The sequence below is a fragment of the Leuresthes tenuis genome, unplaced genomic scaffold (genome assembly GCF_036924035.1).
Source record: "Leuresthes tenuis unplaced genomic scaffold, fLeuTen1.0.hap1 SCAF_13, whole genome shotgun sequence".
In the NCBI taxonomy this organism is placed as follows: Eukaryota; Metazoa; Chordata; class Actinopteri; order Atheriniformes; family Atherinopsidae; genus Leuresthes; species Leuresthes tenuis.
The window spans coordinates 1720102-1739721 of record NW_027325367.1 but is presented as its reverse complement, the minus strand read 5'-3'; the positions used below and the strand labels follow the sequence as shown (position 1 = coordinate 1739721).

General features: G+C 46.9%; 1 protein-coding gene across 1 annotated transcript; it reads right to left on the bottom strand.

Moving 5' to 3' along the window:
• Positions 1–248: 248 nt before the first annotated feature.
• On the bottom strand, positions 249–12667 carry LOC140267394 (snake venom 5'-nucleotidase-like). The gene is made up of 9 exons (XM_072362665.1): positions 12073–12667; positions 10266–10488; positions 8122–8310; positions 6596–6793; positions 6240–6394; positions 2136–2244; positions 1906–2055; positions 1262–1462; positions 249–1179 (listed from the first exon to the last, which is right to left on the bottom strand). The coding sequence occupies exons 1-9, from the start codon at positions 12433–12435 to the stop codon at positions 1013–1015; spliced, it is 1755 nt and encodes a 584-aa protein (XP_072218766.1). The 5' UTR covers positions 12436–12667; the 3' UTR covers positions 249–1012.
• Between the last annotated feature and the right edge of the window lie 6953 nt (positions 12668–19620).

Genomic DNA, 19620 nt, shown 5'->3' with positions numbered 1-19620 from the left:
AACATGTATTTTATCCTTTAAATGCTCCAAAAACTGGTGTGAAACTAGAAATCTGTCTAAATCTGACAGCAGAACATTAAAGATGACAAAGATCTGGTGTCAAACTGATCAGAAATCAGGAAACTGGCAACAAAACATGTATTTTATCCTTTAAATGCTCCAAAAACATTAAAGATGACAAAGATCTGGTGTGAAACTGCTCAGAAATCAGGAAACTGGCAACAAAACATGTATTTTATCCTATAAATGCTCCAAAAACATTAAAGATGACAAAGATCTGGTGTGAAACTGCTCAGAAATCAGGAAACTGGCAACAAAACATGTATTTTATCCTTTAAATGCTCCAAAAACATTAAAGATGACAAAGATCTGGTGTGAAACTGCTCAGAAATCAGGAAACTGGCAACAAAACATGTATTTTATCCTATAAATGCTCCAAAAACTGGTGTGAAACTAGAAATCTGTCTAAATCTGACAGCAGAACATTAAAGATGACAAAGATCTGGTGTCAAACTGCTCAGAAATCAGGAAACTGGCAACAAAACATGTATTTTATCCTTTAAATGCTCCAAAAACTGGTGTGAAACTAGAAATCTGAGAAGGAAAAAAAGCTTTTGTTTGACTAAATGAGCCTCCAGCTGAGGTCTGTGGGTCGTGTGTCGGCTGCCAGCTCCGTCCTCCTCCGCCCTCCAAATGAAAACAGATGGAAAACAGTTTTCAGGAGCCGCTGAGTCCTAATACGGCTGCTTTTCATGCGCCGGTCGGCCTGTGTCCGAGGCGCTGGTGCCAGCTGGAGTTTCTGAGGATTAGCAGGCAGCAGGCGTTGTGTGGGAGGTCCGCCCCACAGAGGAGGCCTTGTTCTCTGGACGCTCTGCCTGTTCCTCGCTGTCCATCGGGTCAAATTAAGATTTAAATGTGAAGTCCTGCAGGATTAAATGTGTGGCTGAGTTTTATTAAGACACCAAATCGGAGATTAAAAACGTTTTCGGTCCTGTCACGGCTCTGAGCGACGTCACATGGACCCAAACAGGATCCCGAGCAGCCCCAGCGCAAACAGAGGGCCCGGCGGCCCCTTCAGTCCAAAGGCTGAGTTGAAGATCTTGATGCGTCCTTCAAGCTGAGGATAGACCTTCTGCCTCTGAGCGATGAAGTTCGACACCACAGAAATGTCCAAGTCCCCTGGAAGGAGAAGAAAAGCTGCTGAAGGAGGCTGCGGAATCAAGCGGCGCCTGTATGAACGCTGCACATCGAAGGGTCTCACCGCTGTTGTGCTTGAGTATCTCGCTCTGGATCATGGAGAAGCCGTCTCCACCGTTCACCAGGTAGGACGGCAGCACCACCTTGTAGAGCGCCTCGTCCTGCACCGGTTCGTAGAGAGGGACGCGGCACCGAGTGCAGAGGACCTCGAGGCTCCTCACGCGATGCCCCGGAGCTTTGGAGACGTCAAACTCCACATGAAAACCTGTTGGGAAACAGAGGATCAGGCTGCTCTGGGGCCCGCTGACATTAACCTGCAGGATCAAACGTTTCCATTGGGGAGAAACTGAGAAAAATGGGTCATTTCTGCTAAACCACCAGCATGGATTGATTCTCCATCCGTCCACATTCAGTCTGAAGACTCTGCTCTGATAAAGAAAGCAGATAGTTCAGTGTTTAACGGCCACTGATCTGCAGAATCATGAATGAAACGAGCACCAAAGCGCTTAAACGGTTAAACTCTTTCCTGAACCTAACCGAACAGCTTTGTTCATGAACCTGGTTCGATCGACAGCCAATAAATGAGCATCTTCTGGGAAACATCAGTTTCTCACCCAGAACAGCTGCTGGAGCCTCAGTCATCCTACAGTTCTGAGGCTGCTTCGGTCTGAAGCGAAGAGGTGGATAAATGTGCAGGTGTGCAGATACCTGATACTTGCAGGAATTCTCCGGTTCTCTCGCCGTACCGCCTCACCGAGTGTTCGAAGGCTTTCCTCAGCGTGGAGCCTCTCAGCTGCACCACGTCGAAGGTTCCTCCGAAGGGCAAGACGGAGATCAGGTCCTCCATCGTGATGGAACCTGCAGGACACACAAAGTTCTCCTGACACACTCTCATTTCTTCCTCTGCTTTTCAGAGGCATTTTTTAATCTGACTTCACCATTTCGGGTGCGTTCATCGATGGACGTCCGGATTCCTCCTCCGTTCAAAATGGAGGCGCTGACGTGGTTCCACTGCAGATCGTATGAGAACCGGACGTTGTTGTTGACCTGAGGAGTGGAGACAGGAGCAGGTTCCTTCAGTCAGAGTCACCTGCTCGGCTGTTAAATCTGTCTGAATCTGACAGAAGAATGCTCCAAAAACATTAAAGATGACAAAGATCTGGTGTCAAACTGCTCAGAAATCAGGAAACTGGCAACAAAACATGTATTTTATCCTTTAAATGGTCCAAAAACTGGTGTAAAACTAGAAATCTGTCTGAATCTGACAGAAGAACATTAAAGATGACAAAGATCTGGTGTCAAACTGCTCAGAAATCAGGAAACTGGCAACAAAACATGTATTTTATCCTTTAAATGCTCCAAAAACATTAAAGATGACAAAGATCTGGTGTCAAACTGCTCAGAAATCAGGAAACTGGCAACAAAACATGTATTTTATCCTTTAAATGCTCCAAAAACATTAAAGATGACAAAGATCTGGTGTCAAACTGCTCAGAAATCTGGAAACTGGCAACAAAACATGTATTTTATCCTTTAAATGCTCCAAAAACATTAAAGGTGACAAAGATCTGGTGTCAAACTGCTCAGAAATCTGGAAACTGGCAACAAAACATGTATTTTATCCTTTAAATGCTCCAAAAACATTAAAGATGACAAAGATCTGGTGTCAAACTGCTCAGAAATCAGGAAACTGGCAACAAAACATGTATTTTATCCTTTAAATGCTCCAAAAACATTAAAGATGACAAAGATCTGGTGTCAAACTGCTCAGAAATCAGGAAACTGGCAACAAAACATGTATTTTATCCTTTAAATGCTCCAAAAACATTAAAGATGACAAAGATCTGGTGTCAAACTGCTCAGAAATCTGGAAACTGGCAACAAAACATGTATTTTATCCTTTAAATGCTCCAAAAACATTAAAGGTGACAAAGATCTGGTGTCAAACTGCTCAGAAATCTGGAAACTGGCAACAAAACATGTATTTTATCCTTTAAATGCTCCAAAAACATTAAAGATGACAAAGATCTGGTGTCAAACTGCTCAGAAATCAGGAAACTGGCAACAAAACATGTATTTTATCCTTTAAATGCTCCAAAAACATTAAAGATGACAAAGATCTGGTGTCAAACTGCTCAGAAATCAGGAAACTGGCAACAAAACATGTATTTTATCCTTTAAATGCTCCAAAAACATTAAAGATGACAAAGATCTGGTGTCAAACTGCTCAGAAATCTGGAAACTGGCAACAAAACATGTATTTTATCCTTTAAATGCTCCAAAAACATTAAAGATGACAAAGATCTGGTGTCAAACTGCTCAGAAATCAGGAAACTGGCAACAAAACATGTATTTTATCCTTTAAATGCTCCAAAAACATTAAAGATGACAAAGATCTGGTGTCAAACTGCTCAGAAATCAGGAAACTGGCAACAAAACATGTATTTTATCCTTTAAATGGTCCAAAAACATTAAAGATGACAAAGATCTGGTGTCAAACTGCTCAGAAATCAGGAAACTGGCAACAAAACATGTATTTTATCCTTTAAATGCTCCAAAAACTGGTGTAAAACTAGAAATCTGTCTGAATCTGACAGAAGAACATTAAAGATGACAAAGATCTGGTGTCAAACTGCTCAGAAATCAGGAAACTGGCAACAAAACATGTATTTTATCCTTTAAATGCTCCAAAAACTGGTGTAAAACTAGAAATCTGTCTGAATCTGACAGAAGAACATTAAAGATGACAAAGATCTGGTGTCAAACTGCTCAGAAATCAGGAAACTGGCAACAAAACATGTATTTTATCCTTTAAATGGTCCAAAAACTGGTGTAAAACTGGAAATCTGTCTGAATCTGACAGAAGAAGAAGCAGCAGCAGTCCTCTGAGGTTTCTAAAGGGCTGCATCTGGCAGCTGCTTCCAACACCTCAGCCCGAATAATGGACCCATCAGGCAGCAGAACCAGATGCTGCACCGTGTTCTGGACCATCTGTCGGCTTACTGAGGGACAGACGCAGGGTTCTGACCATCTTCACTGGATAAATACGTGTTTAAGAGCGTCTGAAACCTTTCAGAAGCCGGTGAATCAGGGATGTTTTCCACTTGTGTTTCAGCTTTTATCAGGATAACGAGACGAATGAAACGTTTGTTTCAGGTCAGGAAGAAGAAAAGGCTTGAAGCTTCAGGTTTAACCCGAGTTCAACGTCCTCAGGGAGGAAAAAGGAACATGTTTGTGTTTCGTTTCCTTTAAGCAACCATAACCAGAAGCATTTTTCACAAAGATCTGAAACAGCTATGAGATAATCTCTCATTTCTTTCCGCTCTGCACAGCTGAAACAAACCGAGTGATAGAAACCGTTCAGGTGGGTTCACGTCATCTTTTGGATAAGATTCAGATTCAGACTCTGAAAAATGTGCCCAGCAGGACATTAAAGGGTGAAAACGGCCTCAGGATCGTCTGGAAAATGCTGAATCAGCGTCCCGACACACTCGGCTGATGGTACGAGAGAAATCATTCAGCCCAGAGGGAAGCATTGCTGAACTTGTTTGTGCAGGCAGCGTTTAAATGACTCAATGTCACCGCCGGAGGGAAAGAAAATGGGCCGAAAGGAGCAATCTGACTGGATCACTCCCCATAATGAGAGCACCGAATCGGGTTCAATCATCAAACCAGTCACAGTTTGATGAAGATGAGCAGAAAAACACCTGATTTTGGCCCGTGATCATCATCAGAACAGGAAGTTAGAAACAGATCAGAGGGATTCACAGCTGGAGCTCGAACTCTGCAGCTATGTCTCTGTTTCTGTATTTATCAGAAGCTTTTATCCAAAGCGACTTACAAATGAAGATATAACAGCTTTATAAAAAGCTAACAATAAGCTCCATAGAAGGAACCCAGGAGTCCGACTCTGTCAGAGGGGACAGAGTAGAGATAGGGTGCAGGCATAGAAGGAAGAGCAGAAAGATAAAGTGCAGAGATAGAGGGGGGAGGGAAGTACAAGGTAAGTGCTGGGATAGGAGATGCTCTCTGAAGAGCTGGGTTTTCAGGAGCTTCCTGAAGATAGACAGGGACGCCCCTGTTCTGGTAGCGCTCGGTAGGTCATTCCACCATCGTGGGACGACACATGAACAGAGTTTGGATTGTCTTAGGCGTGGTGTAGGAGCTGCTAGACGACAATCCTGGGACCAACGGAGGGACCCAGTTGGGACAGAAGCCTTTGCAGGAGCATTCAAGTAGATGGAGCCGTTCCATTAAGCTCTTTGTAGCTAACATCAGGGACTTGGATCTGATGCTAAGGGCAGCCAGAGGAGCTCAATGAACAGAGGGGGGGCGTGTTCTTTTAGGCTGATCCAAGACCAGACGCACCGCCGCGTTCTGGACCATCTGCAGAGGTTTCACAGGCTGGAGACCAGTTAGGAGACCAGTTAGGAAACCAGTTAGGAAACCAGTTAGGAAACCAGGGAGGAAACCAGGGAGGAAACCAGGGAGGAAACCAGGGAGGAAACCAGGGAGGAAACCAGGGAGGAAACCAGTGAGGAAACCAGTGAGGAAACCAGTGAGGAAACCAGTTAGGAAACCAGTGAGGAAACCAGTGAGGAAACCAGTTAGGAAACCAGTTAGGAAACCAGTTAGGAAACCAGTTAGGAAACCAGTTAGGAAACCAGTTAGGAAACCAGTTAGGAAACCAGTGAGGAAACCAGTGAGGAAACCAGTGAGGAAACCAGTTAGGAAACCAGTGAGGAAACCAGTGAGGAAACCAGTGAGGAAACCAGTTAGGAAACCAGTTAGGAGACCAGTTAGGAGACCAGTTAGGAAAGCAGTTAGGAAAGCAGTTAGGAAAGCAGTTAGGAAAGCAGTTAGGAGACCAGTTAGGAGAGCGTTGCTGTAGTGAAGGTGGGAGATGACCATGGCCTGCAGCAGGAGCTGGGGGGCATGTTGGGTCAGGTATGGTCTGATCTTTCTTATGTTTAGTAATGCAAAGCGGCTGAACGAGTAACCGAGGTAACGTGATCTTTGAAGGTCAGCTGGTCATCACCTACCATGGCGTCACAGATGAGGTTTCCCAGGTTGCATTCCTGGAAGCGGCAGCCCTCAGTGGTCCCGTTCAGGAACACCAGAGTCTTTCCCACCACCTGAGCAGAGTAGTTGCTCAGACTCTTCTTCCACTCGTCCACATCAGCAAGAACCGCTGGATCTGTGAGACACAGCGTTACGAGGAACTGAGGAGACGGAATAACTGACATTTATTATCATTCGGGACCCAGTCACCCTCAGGACTCCAACGGGAAAAAGTCTGAGAAGGTCAGAAGCAATGAGAGAATTCTCCCTCCAACACAAAGACAGGAAGATGAGCTGATGGAGATACGATCAGCAGGAGGCGTGATGAGCTCTTTACCCTGTGTGACGCTGCTGTCCAGCAGAATGGGGTTTCCTGTGGATTTCACAACGTTCCCTTCGTCATCAAAGGTCACTTTCAGATTACCGAGATATTTCCCGAAGGCGTAGGCCTGCACGACGGGAACCTGGCGCCCGTCGTCAGATTTCACCATGAAGGGGTAATTACCGGCCGGCACCTCAGTGGACGGAGCTTTCCCTGAAAAAAAGAGAAAGAGCAGAAGGTCTGTCAGTTTAGACTCTCCAGGCCTCAGTTAGCATGTTAAAGGTTAAAGGTCACCCCAGGGTGAAGAAGCCCAGAGCTATATCTCAGACTCTCCAGGCCTCAGTTAGCATGTTAAAGGTTAAAGGTCACCCCAAGGTGAAAAAGCCCAGAGCTACATCTCAGACTCTACAGGCCTCAGTTAGCATGTTAAAGGTTAAAGGTCACCCCAAGGTGAAAAAGCCCAGAGCTACATCTCAGACTCTACAGGCCTCAGTTAGCATGTTAAAGGTTAAAGGTCACCCCAAGGTGAAAAAGCCCAGAGCTACATCTCAGACTCTACAGGCCTCAGTTAGCATGTTAAAGGTTAAAGGTCATACATCTCAGACTCTACAGGCCTCAGTTAGCATGTTAAAGGTCAACCCAAGGTGAAAAAGCCCAGAGCTACATCTCAGACTCTACAGGCCTCAGTCAGCATGTTAAAGGTTAAAGGTCACCCCAAGGTGAAAAAGCCCAGAGCTACATCTCAGACTCTACAGGCCTCAGTTAGCATGTTAAAGGTTAAAGGTCACCCCAAGGTGAAAAAGCCCAGAGCTACATCTCAGACTCTACAGGCCTCAGTTAGCATGTTAAAGGTTAAAGGTCACCCCAAGGTGAAAAAGCCCAGAGCTACATCTCAGACTCTACAGGCCTCAGTTAGCATGTTAAAGGTTAAAGGTCACCCCAAGGTGAAAAAGCCCAGAGCTACATCTCAGACTCTACAGGCCTCAGTTAGCATGTTAAAGGTCAGAGGTCATGACAGCACAGTTAGAAAAAGACTGAACAAGGATGGCTTGTTTGGAAGGGCTGCAGGAGAAAGCCTCTTCTCTCTAAAAAGAACATGGCAGCACAGCTTAGGTTTGCAAAGCTGCATCTGAACAAAGCTCAAGACTTCTGGATCAGGGGTTCACTTAGTTTCTCACTCCTCAGATCTCCTGGACAGGCTTTCTTATCTGAACCTCTTTCCACTGAACATCAGAGTCTGTTTTTATCTGGTTTTATTTTCCTCTGCGAACACGTTAAAAACTGCAGCTCCTCCTTCCTCTCCAAACTCCAGCTGCTGTGGTGAATGTGGGCGACTCGTTTCATGCTCTCCAGTCTCTGGTCTGAGACTCAAACAAACTGCCCCCTCCCTGCCTCTTCACCCCCCCGAGTCCACGTTACGCAACAGTCCTGATCGTTATGGAGACCAGATGCTGACGATGTGTTTTCTCTGGATGAGCCACAGGACTTTCCTTCCCTGAATGAGCACAGAAAGTTTAAAAAAGCAGGTTTCCTTCTCCTACCTGTGAAGAGGAAGGTGTTGGTGTGGCCCCCGATGACCACGTCGACTCCACCGACCCTCTTTGCGATCTCCTGATCCACCGTGAAGCCGGAGTGGCCCAGAGCGACGATCTTATTGACCCCCAGCTGCAGAAGCTTGTCCACCTGCAGCTGCAGGGCGCTCACCTCCTCCTCGAACTCCAGGTGTGGCCCTGAGAGGAGACACGAACAGCTCAGAGGCCTGAAAGAAACGTTAAATCACAGGAATCTGCAACAACAACTGGGTGCTTCTCATTCTTTGGGACAAAAGAGCCGAACCCAAACCACAGGAAAGCACCACAGAGCACAGCCTGTTTCTGGAGTCAACAAACAGGCTGAGAAAGCATGAAAACAGCTGAAATTACATCTATTACGAGCCGAGTTTAAGACGTTTAAACCGGTTTAAATGGGAATTAAACACAGAAACCAGGACCTGCAGATCAATAGAACCAGATCTGAATCTAAGAGGCTTACAGTCGCATCTTAAAGAGCTCACAGTTGGATATTTCCCCAACAGAGCACTTTGCTCTCAGGCTGCAGGTTTCCTTGTGGTTCCCAGAGTTTCTAAAAGCAGAATGGGAGGCAGAGCCTTCAGTTATCAGGGCCCTAAAAGCAGAATGGGAGGCAGAGCCTTCAGTTATCAGGCCCCTAAAAGCAGAATGGGAGGCAGAGCCTTCAGTTATCAGGCCCCTAAAAGCAGAATGGGAGGCAGAGCCTTCAGTTATCAGGCCCCTAAAAACAGAATGGGAGGCAGAGCCTTCAGTTATCAGGCCCCTAAAAGCAGAATGGGAGGCAGAGCCTTCAGTTATCAGGCCCCTAAAAGCAGAATGGGAGGCAGAGCCTTCAGTTATCAGGCCCCTAAAAGCAGAATGGGAGGCAGAGCCTTCAGTTATCAGGCCCCTAAAAGCAGAATGGGAGGCAGAGCCTTCAGTTATCAGGCCCCTAAAAGCAGAATGGGAGGCAGAGCCTTCAGTTATCAGGCCCCTAAAAGCAGAATGGGAGGCAGAGCCTTCAGTTATCAGGCCCCTAAAAGCAGAATGGGAGGCAGAGCCTTCAGTTATCAGGCCCCTAAAAGCAGAGTGGGAGGCAGAGCCTTCAGTTATCAGGCCCCTAAAAGCAGAATGGGAGGCAGAGCCTTCAGTTATCAGGCCCCTCTCTGTGGAACCAGCTCGAATGAACTTGATTTGATTATAATTGGCTTTAATTGGACTTTATCTGTTGGGATTTGGTGCTTTACTAATAAAACTGAACTGGTTTGAGTTGGATTATCTCCACTTTTATTAGATATTGTACAAAGAACAACCATCAGATCCAAATAGAGACTTTTATCGGCATCTTGAGTCAAAAACTATCGAGAACATTTAATTAGGCGTTCTGGGGTCAGTTAGAGGTTGGAAACCTTCTTCTCTCCTGATCTTCTCCCGGTTTCCCAGCAGAGATAAATCAACACCAGCAGCCGTCTCCATGGCTACCTGGGCTGGGCCTCACCTTGAGGATCGGCCGCCGCCCACCCTGTGGTCCTCTCTGTGGCACCGAGTCATTCCAGTTCACTACTATGAACAGATAAGGAGCTGCACATTGAACAGGTGTGTTTCCAGCTCAGGGACTTTCTTCATTAGCTGGTTTCACTGGAAACAGAACTGCAGACGGAAATTATCAAAGCCACACTGGAGCAACACGTCTGGCTGTAATTTCCCGGCTTGGATCCATAAAACCTGTTTATCCATCTCTCTGTGAGCAGAGTTCTGGGTGCACTTAGTATGAATCTGTGAGGTGGGTCCGGGACCAGGGTCCGCTGCCCTGGTCCCGGTCAAGGAGCTGTGCAGACGTGGCCCGATGGGCACCAAGCTGATCTCAGACATTACAGCCTCATAAAAGCTGCTTATCTCACTGAGCTCAACGACACTCTGCTCTTTCTTATCTGTCCAATAGTTTTCAGCTGCTTTATGATAAATGAAATTTCTGTCTTAGAGGACTTTGAACCTTTGATTTTCTACATTATTTTTGCCAGGAACGAGAGCTTCGAGTCTCGCTGTGACGTCCATTTCACAGTGAATGTGTGTCGGCTCGTATTCTGGGATGTTTGATCATCAGATAAGCATCATCCGAGTCAGAAAGTCCTTCTTACCCGGTACGGACAGCGTCGGGGTCTCATGGGAGGTGTAGCCCACCACGGCCACCCTCTGACCACCCACCGTGAAGATCTTATAGGGCACATAAGTGATTCCAAACGTGGAAGCCAGGGTGCCGTCTGCTTTGATGTTGGCGCTGAGGACAGGAAACCGGATGTTCTCCAGGAAGGGCTTCATGAGTCCCTCCACGCCGTTGTCAAACTCGTGATTTCCAAAAACCTGGAAAACAAACAGAAGAAGTGAAAGGATGAGGCTGCGGAACAGGAGAACTTCTGCCAGCCTCAGGCTGGAGCCGAGTGGCGCTTCCAGGAAGCTTTGGAGGGATTCACTTCCTGTGTTTAAGCCCACTTCTACCTGCCCTGAAGGTGGGACTCTCTGCAGCATTCAGGACTTCCACAGCGCTCTAAAAGTTCCAACCAATCATCTTTGCTTCTGCTTTCTGCTGCACTGCTTTTCAGGCACGTTTGGACCACTGTTTTCTGGGTTTCTGTACCTGTTGGAGGAAACATAGAGACCTAAACGCTGCTAAAACGCAGAGGCCTGCAGCACAGCTCAGCCTTTATTCAGGCTGCATGCAGGCAGGGAAACTGCAGGGTTTCTGTACCTGTTGGAGGAAACATAGAGACCTAAACGCTGCTAAAACGCAGAGACCTGCAGCACAGCGCAGCCTTTATTCAGGCTGCATGCAGGCAGGGAAACTGCAGCATGAACAGGTATCTGGAAGCAGTCAGAGGCACGTCAGACTCTTTTAAAGCTGAAAAACTCAAACACAGAGTTTAAAATCTGCCTTCTGGTGTCAAAGTGCGCAGAAATCTGAAGGAAAATATCAACCAAATCCATATTTTATTCTGTAAATGATCCAAAAACCTGCTGCAGACAAAGAAATCTTTTGTCAAGGAATAGAAACATTGAACCGATTATCCAAAGAAAACTAAAGCTGGGTGTTGTGAACGACTCAGTCCTCTAAATGAGTCACAATGTGCTTATTTCTAACTTATGACAACATATCAGGGCTGTTTTCCAGCTGCTGCTGACTGACATGTGCTCCCGGGAACAGGAAAAAGCCTTTTTTACTCCACTCATTAAGCTGCGGAGAACTGGACCTACGTGGCCACCGTACAAAACATTTTGCCCACGCAGACTTTAAACGGTTCTGGTTCTGCCGTAAGTTTTGCTCGTGTTGGTTTTAAATATAACTCTGAAATCGTGGCTCAGACGGAAATATTCACAGCTCAGATCAATTAAGACGCTTCTCCGTAATTTTCTGCAATTAAGTTGATTAAACCAAGCGAAGCCTTCAGATCTGAGCCAATAAATCAGTTTGATGGTTTCTCTGATGTTTACAGCTCCCAGAGAGGAGTAATCACGGTGATTCAGCTCCTCCGCTGTCTCCATATGAGTCTTTCAGGAGAAACGAGACGACAGAGTCAGGACGGAAAGCTGTGGTTTGTGGCTCTATTATTCTTCTAAATTTAGCTCAGAAATAAATCTGACTGTGGCTCATAAAGTCAGAGAGCTACAAGTATTATTTTAAATCTTTGGGAATAAATGGCTCAGACAGAGAAAATGTTCTTTTGCAGTTTTATTTCAGTACAACTGGCTGCTTTCATTAAATATCTGAACCAGCGCTGGTTCTATGTCATTAGTTCATGAGGATTTCTGTAAAATACAACACAAAGCGTGACTTAAATCACATGTAATTACCCCAAACTGGACCTTTACTGTGTTCTGAATAAAGAAAACTCTTCTGAATTTAGATGTTTGATCTCTTCAGTGCGATGCTTTGCGGTGGGAGCAGCCTACCATGGCATCGTAGCGCAGCTCGTTCATGAAGTGCGCTGCCTCGGCTCCCTTGTAGTAGTTGAACCAGACGGTCCCCTGAAACTGGTCCCCGGCGTCCAGGAGCAGGACGTTGCTTTCGGCGGCGCGGATCCGTCTGATCATCGCGGCTCTGCGAGCCACGCCGCCGAAACACTCGCCGCGGCTGGGGTTGCATTTCCCGGAGTGCACGCTGGTCTCCTCCACCCGGGCGTGCACGTCGTTAGTGTGGAGAAGAACCAGGTCCCAGGCCAAAGTTGTGGCCACGAAGAACCCCAAAAGAACGAGGAGGACGGGGGAATAACAGAGACGCGGCGCCGCGCTCCACTCGCGGTGCACCGCGTCCATCTCTCCGCTGCGCGTAAAACTCAGACTGACGCAGCTGATTGTTATTTAGAAATGATTTAAGTTTCCTTCTCTGCTCCCAGTTCACCAAATGTGCGTCTGCCTCCTTAATTACACGCGGCGGCACATCGGTGGAAATCCCTGCTGCGCAGACCCGGGGGAGGACGGGTTTCCTCCCCGATGTCTCCACCTCTCATTGACTTTTTCACATCAGCTGCGCTGATCTGCGACTGAAGGCTGCCTGAGCGGAAGCTTCATGTGTCCATGAGAAGTTCAGCTGAGGGGGTGAAGGCGGAGGCCGAAACTGGGGTTGGTTGTTTCAGTGACTTTGAAGAAATCTTCAGATGTTTCTAAACTGCACAGACTTGAGAAAACACTGAATTGTTTCAGTTCGTCTGCACTTCTGTGGTCTTCTTGGACGCTTTTTAACTGTAATCTTTAGCTGATGCAGCCCATATATTCAGTTTATGGGCTGCATATATATATATATATATATTCAGTTTATGGGCTGCATATATATATATATATATATATATATATATATATATATATATATTCAGTTTTATTCAGGGCCATTTCACTGCATTTTTTTGCATTTTGATCGTCCTAAACCAGGTCCTGTATGGAAACTAAAATAGTTAAACTCCTCAAATCTGGGTGGAATTATTCTAAAGAGGCTGTAGATTAATAAAAAACCTTTTTCTGATTTGTGAAAATGCGCAACAGGGACATTTTACTGCTTTTTTTGTATAATGATCACCTTAAACCAGGTCCTGTATGGAGACTGAAATAGTTAAACTCCTGAAATCTGGATGGAATTATTCTAAAGATGGTAGAGAGTCTTTCAAACACACTTTATAAAGAAAAAAAGCAGTAAAATGTCCCTGATCTGCATTTTCACAAATCTCAAACCAGGTTTTTATTAATCTACAGCCTCTTTAGAATAATTCCATCCAGATTTGAGGAGTTTAACTATTTTATTTTTATTTTTAGGACGATCAAAATGCAAAAAAATGCAGTGAAATGGCCCTTTATGCCCATCCCTTTAATTCCCGAATCGGAAGCTGTGAATCTGATGCCAGCTTCAGGGTCCAGGGTCCAGGGTGCTGGTGCTGGTGCTGGTGCTGCCTTCAAACAGCCTGTGTGCAGATGGAAGAGTTCTGCTCACACAGACTTGGTCCAACACAGAACCTGAACCCAAAACGTCTGTCCTCTCCCCCTCACTGGGGGTTCTTCTCCCCTTATAGGGTGAAACCTTCCCTTTGGTGGACCCGGGTGGGCCCGGGTGGGCTCAATAGTCCCTGCTGTGGCTGTCCTGGACCTTCTGAACTGAGGGGTGTTTCTCCAGATGTTCATGGTCACCATTCTTCACCTGCTGTCTGGACCTGGTACCTGAACCTCTGTTCAGTGTCAGACCCACAGGAGAGGAGGCTCCGACTGATGGTTCAGGTTCAGGAGCAGCAGTCGTGGAACAGTGGATCTGGTACCGAGAGGTACTGAGGGGCTCGTGGGGCTTTGAGCATCCAGCCTTCATGCGTTTGTGGACTTGGAGAAAGCTTTTCAACGCGCTCCTTTGAGCTCGTTCAGGCTGTTCCGTCCCAGTTTAAACTCAGAGCTGGGTCCATCCACAGTGGTTCTGGTTCATGGTGTTGGACTCCATCAGGGCTGCCCCTCGTCTCCGATCCTCATGGACAGGATCTGGAGGAGGGCGCCTGGTTCTGGAGCCTCAGGGTTCAGCTCTGCTTTCTGCAGATGATGTGGTTCTGTTGGCTTCTTCAGGCCAGTGTGAAGCAGCCGGGTCCAGATCTGCTCCCACTCCACCTTTTCCTGGTTCAGAACCACGGCCTATGGGTCGGGGATGAGCCGCTGCCTCTTTTTTGGCATATTTTATGGTTAGTTTGGAGTCACATGTGTGAACTTTACAAACCCCAAACCTGGACATCCTTTTTCAGTGACTGCAGCTTTAAATCTGAGTGTTTCTGCAGTGGAGCTGTCTTTTCTGATTATTTAAAACCTTATTTTATCTTATCTATTTGACTGGTTTTACTGCTTTTAGATGCACTTTATCTGTTTGGCACCCGCTCAGGAGCTTTAATTTCATTCTCTACTCTATTCTATATTCATTTCACAGCTCCTGTCACTCATTTTTGTGTTGAATTCTAATTCTGGTTCTGGTTCTGAGACAGAGTTCTGTTCAGCTCCTGGAGTTCTCTTCCAGGTTTGACCCACAAGCTCGACACAGTTCGGTCCAGAACGTGAGAGGAATCCTCCACAGGAGCACGAGCACGAGCACGGAGGAGGCAGGCTGCGGGTTTGTGCGCGTCACACTTCACGCGTTGAACCGTCGCACTCCGCAAGCTCGCGCTGCAGACCCATCGCGATACTTCCGGGTAGAACAGCCGAAGACGTTGGTGACGCAGCTCCTTTGATCGCGCTTCTGTGAATGACGTCACAAGGCAACGTTCGGTGAGAATCGTCATTAAGTTCGTAACCATGCACACATTTATTCCACTGAGGGCAGAAAATCATCAACCAGGTCACAAGAAACATCGTTTCTGACTTCAGGAAAAGCTGAAAAATCTGAGATCTTTAACATTTGAAGATATTATTTCTAACAACAAAAGATTTAGATAGTTTACTCTAATCTAAAGGACAGAAACACCTGCTGGATAAAATGCCCAGAAACATGGATGAGCTTCGGGCTGCAGAGAAGAGCAAAGCCCGACTTGAGAAGATGCAAAGCAAACCCAAAGCGTACGGAGGAATGAAAAAGAAGTCCAGCAGAGTGGCCCCGCTGCAGCCAGCGCAGGGCCCGGGGCGGGTGGATGCCCTCATATGTGAGGGGAAATACGAGCTGGACACACCAGAAGGGGGGGAACGGAACAAAAGAGCCGTGGACCTGATTCTGAGGAAGCTGCTCAACCTCGTTGTGTTAAAATCAGAGACGGTTTCATCTGCAAAAAGACTCCAGGAGACCCACAAGTGGCTGTTTCAGAAGATCTGGGCCGACGTTAAAGGACACGAGTTTGATCTCCTCCCAGAGACGACCGACACCCTCCATGGGGTCATTTTCAAGCAGATCCACAAGAAAAGCGAGGCACTGGACAGACACGTGCTGATTTTATTCAACCTCAGAGATCCAGAAACAGACAGACTGATCGTGTCGTGCTTTAAAAAGGTGCTGCTCAGCCCCCGCAGGCAGCCGTTTGTAGCCGCCAGGTGTTTTACGCACGCGTGGAGAGCCGTGGTCAAGAAGTTTAAATACTTCCAGGAGAATTTTCTGAGGACGGAGAATGATGATGAGGACGACAAAGCAGAGCTGACCTTTGTGGATGATTACACGGGTCAGGAAGAAGGAGACAAAGAGGAAAAGAAGGAAAAGAAGGACCGTTACAGGGCGGATGTGGATCAGCTTCTTCTGGAGGTGATCGCGCAAAGTGTCCGGAAGTCGTGTCTCAAACTGTCTCCAGAAAGAATGAAAGAAATCCACAAGTGGCTGTTCCCCAAAATCTGGGCTGAAATCGAGGGACATGACTTTTACATCCCCGACGTCAGGCTGCTGAAAATAGGCGAAATCTGCAACGAGTACTGGACCAACAGCTACGTTTCCATCAGTCTGGCACCGGTGATGCTAAGCATGAAAGACCCCGTGCAGAATTCAAAGATTATCTCCTCTTTCAAGAAAGCGCTGCTGCAGCTCGACGACCCGGACTCACTGAAAATATATTTCCGTGTTTAAGGGAAGACCAAAGCATCCAAAATGAACTTTTAGAGCAACGAAACACTGTAAAGGAACCGGAAACATCAGTCCAACGGCAGAGATGCAGAAAACATCCGAAGCTGCTTCCACAGCAGTTTTTACATTGACATCATACAATTCAAATGCTACAGTGAGATAAATAAAAGTGCAAAATAAAAAAAAAACTACTTCTCTGTGTCATATGTCATCTGAAAGTCTGATTTAAAGACTTTCAAAGGACTTTAAAGAAGAAACCAGCAGAAAATATCAGTCTGTGACAGTAAAATAAAGACAAAAACATCTCATTTGATCAGTCTTTGGGTTTCTCTCCACATTAAAAAGTTCATTTTAACTTTACATTAAACAATAAATTCATTCTCTGAGGTTTACAGGATTTAATTTACTTATAATTGACCGTATTAGTTCACATCTAACTTAAATCCACCTGAGAAAAGTGGCCTATGTCTGAATAAATCCTTCATATAAAAGCTTGTTTGACAGTTTTATCGTGTTTTTGCCGCTGAGTCACTCGGTCTCGACCTGCTGTGTCCGTCAGAAAGTAAGACGTTTGGTTTAAGATCCGTTTGATCTGATGTCAGCATTATAAACTCCGTATTTAGGAAACATTTGGCGTTCAAATGACTCGTCAAATGGTTATGGTACAATATGGTGAACAGCATCAAAATGCAAACCTCTATCAGTGTTCAACCTTTTAAGCACGGATATCCTTCATTCTGTGGCTGTCTGAAACCGGCAGGACGCCTTTCAGAATAAGTTAGTTTATTTATTTAACCACTTATCTGGCTCCAGGTCAGAGAACTCAACAGGATATGGAAGGAACACTTCCCTCCATAACGATGATGAGGGAAAGTGAGACTATAAAACTGATCAAAATGATATTCACTCCCCACCAGGAGGAAAACTGAAAGAGCTGTAAAAGTTTAACAAAATAGCTAACGCTCTCCTTTAACGGGAACAGGTGGGAACAGGTGGGAACAGGTGGGAACAGGTGGGAACAGGTGGAAACAGGTGGAAACAGCTGGGAACAGGTGGGAACAGGTGGGATCAGGTGGGAACAGGTGGAAACAGGTGGAAACAGGTGGAAACGGGTGGAAACAGGTGGGAACGGGTGGGATCAGGTGGAAACAGGTGGGAACAGGTGGAAACAGGTGGGATCAGGTGGAAACAGGTGGGATCAGGTGGAAACAGCTGGGAACAGGTGGGAACAGGTGGAAACAGGTGGAAACGGGTGGAAACAGGTGGGAACAGGTGGGAACAGGTGGGAACGGGTGGAAACAGGTGGGAACAGGTGGAAACAGGTGGAAACGGGTGGGAACAGGTGGGAACGGGTGGAAACAGGTGGGATCAGGTGGAAACAGGTGGAAACAGGTGGGATCAGGTGGAAACAGCTGGGAACAGGTGGGAACAGGTGGGAACAGGTGGAAACAGGTGGGAACAGGTGGGAACGGGTGGGATCAGGTGGAAACAGGTGGAAACAGGTGGGATCAGGTGGGAACAGGTGGGAACAGGTGGGAACAGGTGGAAACAGGTGGGAACGGGTGGGAACGGGTGGGAACAGGTGGGAACGGGTGGGATCAGGTGGAAACAGGTGGAAACAGGTGGGATCAGGTGGAAACAGCTGGGAACAGGTGGGAACAGGTGGGAACAGGTGGGAACAGGTGGAAACAGGTGGAAACGGGTGGGAACAGGTGGAAACAGGTGGAAACGGGTGGAAACAGGTGGGAACAGGTGGGAACAGGTGGAAACGGGTGGGAACAGGTGGGAACGGGTGGGATCAGGTGGAAACAGGTGGAAACAGGTGGGATCAGGTGGAAACAGCTGGGAACAGGTGGGAACAGGTGGGAACAGGTGGGAACAGGTGGGAACGGGTGGGATCAGGTGGAAACGGGTGGAAACGGGTGGGAACAGGTGGGAACAGGTGGAAACAGGTGGAAACGGGTGGAAACAGGTGGGAACAGGTGGGAACAGGTGGAAACGGGTGGGATCAGGTGGAAACAGGTGGAAACGGGTGGGAACAGGTGGGAACAGGTGGAAACAGGTGGAAACGGGTGGAAACAGGTGGGAACAGGTGGGAACAGGTGGGAACAGGTGGGAACAGGTGGGAACAGGTGGAAACGGGTGGGAACAGGTGGGAACGGGTGGGATCAGGTGGAAACAGGTGGAAACAGGTGGGATCAGGTGGAAACAGCTGGGAACAGGTGGGAACAGGTGGGAACAGGTGGAAACAGGTGGAAACGGGTGGGAACGGGTGGGAACGGGTGGAAACGGGTGGAAACAGGTGGGAACAGGTGGGAACAGGTGGAAACAGGTGGGAACAGGTGGGAACGGGTGGGATCAGGTGGAAACAGGTGGGAACAGGTGGGAACGGGTGGAAACAGGTGGGAACGGGTGGGATCAGGTGGAAACAGGTGGAAACAGGTGGGATCAGGTGGAAACAGGTGGGATCAGGTGGAAACAGGTGGAAACAGGTGGGAACAGGTGGGAACAGGTGGGATCAGCTGGGAACAGGTGGGATCAGGTGGGATCAGCATGCTGTTGTGCAGAATCTTATCAAAAAGAAAACCCTGGATCCATCTGTGCTGTCTAACTTCAGGTCTATCTCTAAACTGCCATTTTTATCCAAACTTTTAGGGATTTTTTTATCTTATTCAGATCCAATCATTCCCAGTGGCCAATGATATCTATGAGCAGTTTCAGTCTGGCTTTAAACCATCTCATAGCACTGAGACGGCCCAGCTGAGGGTTTTTAATGATCTAAACCCAGCTATGCTCCTCGATTTGTTCCCTGGACTCCAACAGCCTCCAGTCACCAGATCTCAGTCCAACAGAGCAGCTTTTGGGATGTGGTGGAACGGGAGATTCGCATCAGATGTGCAGCCGACACATCTGCAGCAACTGCGTGACGTCATCATGTCAATATGATGCTATCATGTTTCCAACACCTTGTTGAAAGTGTGCCACGAAGAATTAATGCAGTTCTGAAGGGAAAATGGGTCCAACCTTTGACCAGCGAGGTGTACCTGATAAAGTGGCTCTGGTCCCCTTTCTTAAAAGTGTGGCCCACCACCCCGGGCTGCCACCTCCATGTGACACTGAGAGAAAAAGCAAAGAAGAAGCACCGAGATAACGAGGACAAAAAACTGAATAAATGGGCTGCATCAGTTAAAGATTACAGTTAAAATAAAGTGTAATTTACTCTGTTGTTCATCACATAATGATTTAAAATGTGTTTTTGTGTGACAGCTCTGTTCAGTGCTCGTGTTATTAACAGGATTCACTGTGTTATCAACAGGATTCACTGTGTTATCAACAGGATTCACTGTGTGACAGCAGACTGCGCAGTTCGGCTTTATTCTGGAGGAACTGCGCAGCGGGTAAAAAAACAGAACGCGCCTCATCCGGGTTACCGGGTCAGCTGACCAAAACAC

What these genes read in the sequence shown, in the direction of transcription:
- LOC140267394 (XM_072362665.1), bottom strand. Translation starts at nt 12,435, where the DNA reads ATGGACGCGGTGCACCGCGAGTGGAGCGCGGCGCCGCGTCTCTGTTAT. An exon ending in CAACACCTTCCTCTTCACAG is followed by an intron (nt 6,794 to 8,121) that starts GTAGGAGAAGGA and finishes TCTTTTTTTCAG; the next exon opens with GGAAAGCTCCGTCCACTGAG. An exon ending in AGAATTCCTGCAAGTATCAG is followed by an intron (nt 1,463 to 1,905) that starts GTATCTGCACAC and finishes GTTTCCCAACAG; the next exon opens with GTTTTCATGTGGAGTTTGAC.